Raw genomic sequence first — 12,425 nt, forward strand, 5'->3', positions numbered from 1 at the left:
ACAAAGTTTAAAAAGAAATTAGAAAGACAAAAATGTCCCACAAGCGTTAAATGCAAACTGCTTATTTATTCTCATGATATTTTGAATTATGTGCTGTATATCTTCAGACTAATGAATCAGTGTGTGGTGGGCTTACAGAGTTACACGTGTACAGTCGTTGTGCAATATTTATGACCTCGAAGCCCTTAAACAGATGTACAGAAGACAACCTTCCCATACTGAACAATGAAGCGTACAGGGCTGTTAATAAATCTCATTTTTATTGAGGATCTGTGTCTTATGTTCCAGTCAAAATAATGCAAACACCCTTAAAACAATATACATTTACATGAGAAGCTAAATGTATGTAGATGTTAAGATATTTCAGTAGAAAAAACTAAACAAATATGCCCCGTAAAAAATGTTTTGTGTTAGAAGGCAAAAATTGTCTCACATTTGACAACAAAGTTTAAAGTTTAAATAAACGCCAGTCAACAGCAATCACGTGTTCTGGTCTTTACACTTTGCTTGATTTGAGAGAAATTAAATGTATTAAGGATGCATGAAACTTGAGTCTATTACGCGCATGCGCAGTGGAGGCGGTTTATGCGCGAGTCGGGTTGCGCCTGCGCGATTCTACACGTGTTCTGCAAACAACTTTTCCAAAAGTGAAAAGTTTGACCGTTTCTATGGACTGAACCGAGTCGGTCTGGACTGTTCCGCACTAACACGTGTTTATTCGGGGTGTTTCGGGTCGGGTTTGGGAATAATATTCAACACAATGTCGCCAACGATATATCAGAGTTCCGCCGCTGGTAAGTACACGTGTTCGGATCCGGTTTCTGGACTCGTACAGGTGGATTCATGTCTGTGTTTCAGAAGCAGAGGAATGTTCATGCATGCATTGGACATGATATGCAGTATTTGTTTATGCATTATATTGTATGATGTAATATTTTATTTGCTTGGTGGTAAATGACGAAAGCAGGTGCACACATGTGTTATTTTATCTGACGTGTCCATGTCAAGTGAAATTGAGACATTGATCAGGTTAATGAAGTATGTGGAGGATGTCATGGTTTGATAAGTTCTTGTCTGGTTGTGTAACATGGATCTCAGTGTGCGCGTGCGCGAGTTAACGTGTGCGCGTGCACGTTGAGATACACACATTTCTTTTACTTGAAATTTACAAGTAATATTCAAAAATAGAAATGGTTTATTATTATTTTGACGAGGCTGTTTGTAGATCTGGAAACTGAATTATTATTGTTATTTATTTATGTTATTTATTCATGAAATTGAAGTAAAGTATATCAAACACTTTTCTTAGGGTTACACCCGTTGACCTGAACAAAATGTGTCTTCTTAAAAAATGCCAAAATATCAGATATTTTTTAAAACTTCTAACACGGTCATGAGGGTCTAAAAGGTTCTCTCTGTTATATATATAACCAGTATATTTTAGATACTGTTGAAGTCAGAAGTTTACATGCATTTAGTAGCATTGCCTTTAAATTGTTTAACTTGGGACAAATGTTTTGGGTTTCCTTCCACAAGCGTCTCTCAATAAGTTTCTGGAATTTTGTCCCATTCTTCCAGACAGAACTGGTGTGACTGGGTCTGGTTTGTAGGGTTCCTTGCTCACACATGCCTTTCAGGTGATGTTCATATAGGACTGGTTTTGCTGTGGATCTAGATACTCGTCCACCTGTTTCCTCCAGCATCTTCACAAGGTCCTTTGCTGTTGTTCTGAGATTGATTTGCACTTTTCACACAAACTATGTTCATCTCTAGGAGACAGAATGCGTCTCCTTCCTGAGCGGTGTGATGACTGTGTGGTCACATGGTGTTTATACTTGCGTACTATTGTTTGTACAGATGAACGTGGCACCTTCAGGCATTTGGAAATTGCTCTCAAAGATGAACCAGACTTGTGGAGGTCAATTTTTTTGGTCTTGGCTGATTTCTTTTGATTTTCCCATGATGTCAAGCATTCAGGCACGGAGTTTGAAGGTAGACCTTAAAATACATCCACAGGTACACCTTTATTTGACTCAAATTAGCCTATTAGAAGCTAAAATGGGCTTTACAATTCCAGAAAATGATTTCCAAGCTGCTTAAAGGCACAGTTAACTTAGTGTAAATAAACGTTTGACCCACTGGAATTGTGATTATAGTCAATTAAAAGTGACACAATCGGTCTGTAAACTATTATTGGATTAATTACTCGTATCATGCACAAAGTAGACGTCCTAAACGACTCGCCAAAACTATAGTTTGCTAATATGAAATCTGTGGAGTGGTTAAAAATGAGTTTTAATGACTTCAACCTAAGTACATGTAAACTTCTGACTTTAACTGTATATACTGTATTTGTACTGTCTGAGTAATATATACTGTGTGTGTGTGTGTGTGTGTGTGTGTATGTATAACTTGTATATTTATACGTTTTTGTAACGTATTCTAATTGAATACTTAAGGTCAGTAACGCAATGTAAATACTTTGGATTACTTCATTAGTACTGGCAAATTTATTTACTTGTTTTGACTATAAATAAGTTAAAAACAAGAACAAAAGTCATATATAAAAATACATTATCTCAAGAAAGCCTAAATATCTAATGCAGTGTTGCTTCTAAAACGAGATTAATTAAATGATCAGTGATCGAGACTTTGCCATTGCGGCCCAAAGCTCTGGAACAATCTGCTGGCTCATATCATTGGCTTTTAACTTGCCTTGTGTGTGTTTTTTATCTTGTTGTTTGGTTTTATTGCTCTGTATATTGTACTGTGCAGCACTTTGGTCAACTTTGGTTGTTTTTAAATGTGCTCAACATATAAACTTTGACTTGACTTTGAGATAAATCAAATTTATCTTGTTTTAAGGATTTAAGATTTTATAGGATGTTTGCAGTACATCATTGCCCTAATTTAATAAAATAAGAAAAATAATAAATCGATCAAATATCTGCCGATATATTGGTGTAAAATGTATGAATATTAATGGTCATTGACAACCGTTTGGTTTAATCACAGTAAAGAAAAGGATTGTTTGTTATGTGTATTACGCAGGTGGAGATGTCTCTCTTCTGGACGAACTCACGGATCTTCTTCAGCACAGGATTCTGGTTTTGGACGGAGGGATGGGGACGATGATCCAGCAGAGATACCTGGAAGAGGAGCATTTTAGAGGTCAAGAGTTCAAAGATCATCCCAAGAGTCTGAAGGGCAACAATGATATTCTGAGCATCACTCAACCTGATGTCATCTACAGCATACACAAGGTGAGTCAGTGACATAATTGCAATTTTCCGCTGCACGTTACGGTTCGACTCGACTCGCTTTACTTTTCTGAAGTTGCATTTCCACTGCAGTTTAGTGCCTCCTCAACGTGGGCGGGATTATAGGCTGATCGTCATAGTTGTGTCGCCTCTACAGCCGTGACATCATCTTAAATGCGACACAAAAATTGCTGACCATAAACAATAACACTAGTGCTAGCTCTTAGCTACTAGCTCATTGTGCTGCATAAAGCAGTTGTTGCATGGTGATTTTACACAAGTGTAACAGTTAAATTGGTCTGGTTGTTTTTGAAGGTTCCAGTAGCTGCTCAACTAAATAAAGTGAAGCTTTCAAGCAGAGTATCGAGTTAACGTACCATCCTCCATCGTGGACTCCAACAATACCGTGACTGAGTCGAGGACACTCTCTGTCCCATTGCTCGCCGGTCTAGATATCGATCATTTGGTCAGACCACTTCCACTTTTCTTTGAAGGTTCTGTCATCATGTTTAAGTGTGTTTAACTTTTCCCTTCACTGTTGGTCGGTCCGGTGGTAGCCGTGTGCGGCCAACAGCTGAGATACTTCCTGAAAGTCTTTGTTTCATTCGTCGCTAACGAGAGGAACGTCTGCACCTCGTTTATTGACCACGGCGTCGTTTTGTGCACAGCCATTTCTCTTAACAATTCCAAAGTCGTGTGAACAAATGATACTGCTATCGCTGTTGCTAACTTTAAAACTAGCAGGTTGTTGTCCCGTGTCGCAAATCCAGTGACGTTCGTAGTGACGATTCTCTCCGAACAATCAGTGATCTGCAGGGTTTTGACGTCACATTTAGTATCGGCTCGACTTGCTTGGAACCTTGACCGAAGTATTCCTAAAAAAAGTACCAGGTACTATCCACATTGGAAAACCCCCAAAAAGCGAGCAGAGTCGAGTTCAGTCGAGTTGTACTGTGCAGTGGAAAAGCCCCTTAAGTGTGTGAATACAGTCTTTTTTTTCATCTGCACTACCGTTCAAATGTTTGGAAACACTATGAAAGTTGTACGTCTAAAAGAAAAAATAATTTTATTCAACAAGGTACTTTTATATAGCCAAAGAAATGCAGGAAAATACAGATATGCAGAATAATGTGTAAACCAAATCAGACAAACCAGAACTTCAACACTACAGTAGAGTAAAAGGCATTGCTATCTGGCCTTGTAAAGACGGTACACCGTGGCAGTGACCGATTAAAAACAGAGAACAACCTTGACTAACAGACACAACTTTGCTGCAGAATACATGCTGCGGCAGGATGCAAAAGAGAGAGAAAAATCAAGATGGATCCGAGAATAACTTCACAATAATAAACTAAAATCACTGCATACGGTGGCAAGAAATCTGCATTAATTGGTCATAAAATGTGATCTCATCTTCATCACAGTCGCAAGTATTGACAAACACAACATGCTTAAACTAACAACACACAAACAATTATAATCTTTCATGCCATTATTAAACACACCGCATTAAACATTCGCAGTGCTGTTTAAAGGAAGTGACCCCTTGGATTTAATAACTGGTTGATTCTACTTTGGCATCAATAACTTCAATCAAGCCTCTCCGGTAGAGGCGGACCAGACCTGAACAACATTCAGAAGGAATTTGGGATCATTCTTCCTGGCAGAACTGCTCCAGTTCATATTCTTATGATGTCTGGAGTCTCTCTTGAGGTCATGCCACAGCATCTCTATTGGGTTAAGGTCTGGGCTCTGACTGGGACACTCCAAAAGGTGGATTTACTTTGATGTTTAGGGTCATTGTCCTGCTGCATCACCCAACTTCTTCTGAGCTTCAGCTGGCACACTGCCACCCTGACATTATCCTGTAGAATATCTTGATTAACTTTTCGCTCTATGATGGCAAGCGGTCCAGGCCCCAAAGCTGCCCCAAATCATTTGGGATGATGTTTTCATGTTGGTATGCGGTGCCCTTTTTATGCCATACATAGTGCTGCATGTTCTTCCCAAATAATTCCACCTTAGTTTCATCAGTCCACAAAACATTTTCCCAGTAGTGTTGTGGAGTGTCAAGGTGGTCTTTGGCAAACTTCAGGTGTGCAGCAATGCTTTTGTTGGAAAGCAGCGGCTTCCTTCATGATGTCCTGTCATGAACACCACACCTGTTTAATGTTTTCTGTATAGTCGACTCATGAACAGAGATGTTAACCAGTTCCAATGATTCCTTCAAGTCTTTATCTGTCACTCTAGGGTTCTTCTATACCTCATTGATCATTCTGCGGTGTGTCCTTTGAGTCATCTTGACTGGACGGCCCCTTCTAGTGAGAGTACCTATAGTACTAAATCACCTCTATTTATAGACAGTTTGTCTAACTGTGGACAGATGAATATCTAACGGCCACTTCTAGAGAGAGTACCTATAGTACTAAATCACCTCCATTTATAGACAGTTTGTCTAACTGTGGACAGATGAATATCTAACAGCCACTTCTAGTGAGAGTACCTATAGTACTAAATCATCTCCATTTATAGACAGTTTGTCTAACTGTGGACAGATGAATATCTAACGGCCACTTCTAGAGAGAGTACCTATAGTACTAAATCATCTCCATTTATAGACAGTTTGTCTCACTGTGGACAGATGAATATCTAACGGCCACTTCTAGTGAGAGTACCTATAGTACTAAATCATCTCCATTTATAGACAGTTTGTCTAACTGTGGACAGATGAATATCTAAAGGCCACTTCTAGAGAGAGTACCTATAGTACTAAATCATCTCCATTTATAGACAGTTTGTCTAACTGTGGACAGATGAATATCTAAACTCCTCTAGATATCTTTGTAACCCTTTCCAGCTTTATGCAAAGCACTTTTTCACCCAGTTTGGAATGACAGATTCCCAATGTGCTCTTAAGTCCTCGTAGACACGTAGTGACTCGCTTCAATCCAGGTGGCGGAGGACGAATCCCAGCTGCCTCCCCATCTGAGGACCATCAACGTGTCTTGTTGAGCGCAATGCCATGGAGACATAGGGCGTGTGGAGGCTTCCCGCCATCCACCACGGCATCCACTCCCAACTCACTACGCCACATTATAGTGACCACGAGGAGGTTACCCCATGTGACTCTACCCTCCCTGGCAACCAGGCCAATTTGGTTGCTTAGGAGACCTGGCTGGAGTCACTCAGAACGCCCTGGATTCAAACTAGCGAACTAGCAAACTCCAGGGGTGGTAGCCAGCGTTTTTACCACTGAGCTACCATGGCATGGTCCACGTCAGCAGATGCTTCTTGTGAATAACAAACTCAAAATGTTTGAGTGCTTTTTATAAGTCAAAGTAGCTCTAACCCACACCTACAATCTCCTTTAATTGGATGCCAGGTTTGCCAACTCCTAACTCTAATTAGCTTATATTGACATCATGAGCCTAGAGGTTCACATACTTTTTCCAACCTGCACTGTGAATGTTTGAATGATGTATTCAATAGGTTAAAAAAAAATGAATCAATGCAATAATTTGTATTATTAGTTAAAACAGATTGTTTTTTTTTTTTCATTATTGTAACGGTGATGATCAAACCAGATTTTATGAAAATTGTATATAAATGCAGAGGGTTCACATACTTTTTCCTGCCACTGTATTTAAAACTTTGAAAAGCTGCCCTTCTTATTAGAGGAAATGTTTAATTCATGTTACATTTTTGTTGCATTTGTTGATTTAGTCTTGGAAGATCTGGAAATATGGGAGAATTTTCAAAAGAAATTTTTACGGGAATTTTTCGCACTCAAAACGATTTTTAAAAATCCTGGAAATGTAATGGAGAAAGTCACGGAAATGAATTGTTCTTGTTGCAAGTACTTGTGTATTATGTTTATACTATAATAAACTACTCTAAATATTTCTATTGTTAAACTGCTGGACAGTATTTTGTCGTTCCAATGAAATGCACGAAATTGAGATTTAAATGAATGAAGTCTCTTTGTCTGCAGGAGTATCTTCTGGCAGGTGCTGACATCATCGAAACAAACACGTTCAGCAGCACCAGCGTCGCTCAGGCTGATTATGGGATGGAGGACCTGGTGAGGATCTGTTTGATTCATTTGTTCATTCATTTACACCTCTTCTCATTCATTCAGTAACCTGCTGTGATTTCTTCGTTCCAGGCGTATCGGTTGAATAAGGCATCCGCGGAACTCGCCAGAAAGGCGGCCGATGATGTCACTGCGCAAACAGGTGCGACAGAAACGGTCGTAAAATTGTGACTCTTCTCTCATGATCTGTCAGTCTGTGGTTTATAATGAAACGATGATGTCGATATGTGTGTTGTCAGGTTGTAAGCGGTTTGTAGCCGGAGCCGTCGGTCCCACCAATAAAACTTTGTCTGTGTCGCCGTCAGTGGAGAGACCGGACTTCAGGAATATCAGTAAGACTTTGTGATTGGAGTCCAAAATGTTGGAACAACAGTTTGAACCACACTTATGGATCACATCAAGGAGATTCAAATGGTTTACTTTTACATCAATGGAAAATGATCAGCAAAATTTAAACCAGCCTAAGGTGCTTTGCTGGTCTTAGCTGGTTTAAGATGGTTTAACTGGTATCTGACGAGTGCCCTAAACCTCTATTAAACCATCAAACCAGAGAAGACAGAAACATTGAACCTCATGTTGAATAATCATATATGTGTGTGTGTTTGTAGCGTTTGATGAGCTGGTAGATACATACTCCGAGCAGGTCAAAGGTCTTCTGGATGGTGGTGTTGATATTCTGCTGGTGGAGACCATCTTTGATACGGCAAATGCAAAGGTACATCTCAACATACAATATGAAAATCAACTGCTTCTCTCAGAGAGGAAGGTTTTCATTGTTTCTGACTAGTGATGGTAATTGGTACCGGTTGTTGATTAGTTGCTATATACGTTATTTATATTTATTGTTATTACTAGTAATGGTTACTTTAGTAAAAACATCAAACGGATCAAATATTCATGTGTCATATGTTGTTGGAAAGCTCTTAAAGAGTAAAATACAACCAGATTATTTGTTTTACTCACAGACCAAAATATAGTGAGTAACAGCTAAATATATGTCTTTGACAAGTTTGTAAGTGTTGCTTATGTGCCACGTTTTCGCCTACAACTTTAAAACATATAATCGGAACATAAAATATCCCATATTATTATTTAGAGGAGGTGATTATCTTTCAAACGAGTCTACACACAAGATAATCAGATGTATAGATCATTAGATAATCCACAATGATGACTCAATGATGACTCAAATGACACAGAATGAAACTCATTCTGTGAAATCTCATGACTAAAATCATGTCTGCATGCTATGCAAACCTTTAGTCATTGTTGTGTTTGCATGTGTCATTAGTTCTTATGTACAATTATTATCTTTTACTTGTTTGGAGATGTTTTTGGACACTATGATACGTTATTTTTGTGATGTTATAACTTTTGATTGCGTTGTCGTATTAACACAAACATTTTCATAAATGTTTTATTAATAATAATTATTTAAATGATCTCTGTTTCTGGTAGGTGGCTTTATTTGCAATCGACAAACTTTTTGAAGACTCTTATAAAGCCCGACCCATATTTGTAAGTATTTTAAGTTTTTATTTTTCTCACTTTAATTGATGTTTGACAAGAATCTTGAAGAAATCTGTTTCTCAAAAGGTATTTAGAAATGTATCTCTGAATGTATACACTTATGGTGTGTTCACATACAATGCAAAGCGAGCATTTTGCACGGCGCGATTACATGCAAAGATGCGAATATAAGCGAATTTGCGCTGCGGAATTGTACGACACAATGTCATACATGTACAGAGACCGGACGAATAAAGACATCGCTTGGAGAAAAGTGAGCGAGGAAGTTGGACGACCTGGTAAGTTCTGAAAATATGCGCGTCTACTTGATTCCAGCTATTGGTTGAACTTTACTATGAACCAAGTCGTAGAAGCCCCGCCTCTTGTCCTTTTCCGGAAGAAAAGCGGGAAATACTTGCGGGTTCGCGTTACTTGCGTGAACGCAAGTTTAAACACACCTTTGTAATCCAGTGATAAAACTCAAACGAGCAATGCGAGGTGGAACTTTTCTTCGTGTTGTATGTGAACGCACCATTAGAGTGGCAAGAAAAAGTATGTGAACCCTTTGGAATTAGCTGTTTTTCTGCATTAATTGGTCGTTAAATGTGATGTCATCTATAATAAAGTCACAAGTATATACAAACACAATGTGCTTAAGCTAACAACTCACAAACAATTATAATCTTTATCATGTCTTTATTGAACACATCCCATTAAACATTCACAGTGCTGTGGAAATAGTAAGTGACCCCTTGGATTTACAACTGGTCGATCCTCCTTTGGCAGCAATAACCTCAATCAAGTGTTTACAATACCTGTTTTCCGTATAGTAGACTCATGAACAGAGATGTTAACCAGTTCCTGTCAAGTCTTTATCTGTCACTCTAGGGTTCTTCTATACCTCGTTGATCATTCTGCGGTGTTCCCTTTGAGTCATCTCAATGACTGGATGGCCACTTCTAGTCAGAGTACCTATAGTACTAAATCATCTCCATTTATAGACAGTTTGTCTAACTGTGGACAGATGAATATCTAACGGCCACTTCTAGAGAGAGTACCTATAGTACTAAATCACCTCCATTTATAGACAGTTTGTCTAACTGTGGACAGATGAATATCTAACGGACACTTCTAGAGAGAGTACCTATAGTACTAAATCATCTCCATTTATAGACAGTTTGTCTCACTGTGGACAGATGAATATCTAACGGCCACTTCTAGAGAGAGTACCTATAGTACTAAATCACCTCCATTTATAGACAGTTTGTCTCACTGTGGACAGATGAATATCTAACGGCCACTTCTAGAGAGAGTACCTATAGTACTAAATCATCTCCATTTATAGACAGTTTGTCTAACTGTGGACAGATGAATATCTAACGGCCACTTCTAGAGAGAGTACCTATAGTACTAAATCACCTCCATTTATAGACAGTTTGTCTAACTGTGGACAGATGAATATCTAACGGACACTTCTAGAGAGAGTACCTATAGTACTAAATCATCTCCATTTATAGACAGTTTGTCTAACTGTGGACAGATGAATATCTAACGGACACTTCTAGAGAGAGTACCTATAGTACTAAATCATCTCCATTTATAGACAGTTTGTCTAACTGTGGACAGATGAATATCTAACGGCCACTTCTAGAGAGAGTACCTATAGTACTAAATCATCTCCATATATAGACAGTTTGTCTAACTGTGGACAGTTGAATATCTGACGGCCACTTCTAGTGAGAGTACCTATAGTACTAAATCATCTCCATTTATAGACAGATTGTCTAACTGTGGACAGATGAATATCTAACGGCCACTTCTAGTGAGAGTACCTATAGTACTAAATCATCTCCATTTATAGACAGATTGTCTAACTGTGGACAGATGAATATCTAACGGCCACTTCTAGTGAGAGTACCTATAGTACTAAATCATCTCCATTTATAGACAGTTTGTCTAACTGTGGACAGATGAATATCTAACGGCCACTTCTAGTGAGAGTACCTATAGTACTAAATCATCTCCATTTATAGACAGTTTGTCTCACTGTGGACAGATGAATATCTAACGGCCACTTCTAGTGAGAGTACCTATAGTACTAAATCATCTCCATTTATAGACAGATTGTCTCACTGTGGACAGATGAATATCTAACGGCCACTTCTAGTGAGAGTACCTATAGTACTAAATCATCTCCATTTATAGACAGTTTGTCTCACTGTGGACAGATGAATATCTAACGGCCACTTCTAGTGAGAGTACCTATAGTACTAAATCATCTCCATTTATAGACAGATTGTCTAAGTGTGGACAGATGAATATCTAACGGCCACTTCTAGTGAGAGTACCTATAGTACTAAATCATCTCCATTTATAGACAGTTTGTCTCACTGTGGACAGATGAATATCTAACGGCCACTTCTAGTGAGAGTACCTATAGTACTAAATCATCTCCATTTATAGACAGTTTGTCTCACTGTGGACAGATGAATATCTAACGGCCACTTCTAGTGAGAGTACCTATAGTACTAAATCATCTCCATTTATAGACAGTTTGTCTAACTGTGGACAGATGAATATCTAACGGCCACTTCTAGAGAGAGTACCTATAGTACTAAATCATCTCCATTTATAGACAGTTTGTCTCACTGTGGACAGATGAATATCTAACGGCCACTTCTAGTGAGAGTACCTATAGTACTAAATCATCTCCATTTATAGACAGTTTGTCTAACTGTGGACAGATGAATATCTAACGGCCACTTCTAGAGAGAGTACCTATAGTACTAAATCACCTCCATTTATAGACAGTTTGTCTCACTGTGGACAGATGAATATCTAACGGCCACTTCTAGAGAGAGTACCTATAGTACTAAATCACCTCCATTTATAGACAGTTTGTCTCACTGTGGACAGATGAATATCTAACGGCCACTTCTAGAGAGAGTACCTATAGTACTAAATCATCTCCATTTATAGACAGTTTGTCTCACTGTGGACAGATGAATATCTAACGGCCACTTCTAGAGAGAGTACCTATAGTACTAAATCATCTCCATTTATAGACAGTTTGTCTCACTGTGGACAGATGAATATCTAACGGCCACTTCTAGAGAGAGTACCTATAGTACTAAATCACCTCCATTTATAGACAGTTTGTCTCACTGTGGACAGATGAATATCTAACGGCCACTTCTAGAGAGAGTACCTATAGTACTAAATCACCTCCATTTATAGACAGTTTGTCTCACTGTGGACAGATGAATATCTAACGGCCACTTCTAGAGAGAGTACCTATAGTACTAAATCATCTCCATTTATAGACAGTTTGTGTAACTGTGGACAGATGAATAGCTAACGGCCACTTCTAGTGAGAGTACCTATAGTACTAAATCACCTCCATTTATAGACAGTTTGTCTAACTGTGGACAGATGAATATCTAATGGCCACTTCTAGTGAGAGTACCTATAGTACTAAATCATCTCCATTTATAGACCGTTTGTGTCACTGTGGACAGATGAATATCTAACGGCCACTTCTAGAGAGAGTACCTATAGTACTA

General features: G+C 38.6%; 1 protein-coding gene across 1 annotated transcript in view; it reads left to right on the forward strand.

Moving 5' to 3' along the window:
• The first annotated feature begins 593 nt into the window (after positions 1 to 593).
• The window catches only part of mtr (5-methyltetrahydrofolate-homocysteine methyltransferase), a 38,396-nt gene continuing 26,564 nt past the window's right edge, over positions 594 to 12,425 (forward strand). Inside the window, 7 exon segments of the mRNA XM_052102688.1 lie at positions 594 to 794; positions 3,052 to 3,263; positions 7,252 to 7,341; positions 7,426 to 7,495; positions 7,593 to 7,685; positions 7,962 to 8,068; positions 8,812 to 8,871. Of these exon segments, the coding sequence (XP_051958648.1) occupies positions 761 to 794; positions 3,052 to 3,263; positions 7,252 to 7,341; positions 7,426 to 7,495; positions 7,593 to 7,685; positions 7,962 to 8,068; positions 8,812 to 8,871 (666 nt within the window). The 5' untranslated portion in view covers positions 594 to 760.

This window comes from Xyrauchen texanus, chromosome 33 (genome assembly GCF_025860055.1).
Source record: "Xyrauchen texanus isolate HMW12.3.18 chromosome 33, RBS_HiC_50CHRs, whole genome shotgun sequence".
In the NCBI taxonomy this organism is placed as follows: domain Eukaryota; kingdom Metazoa; phylum Chordata; class Actinopteri; order Cypriniformes; family Catostomidae; genus Xyrauchen; species Xyrauchen texanus.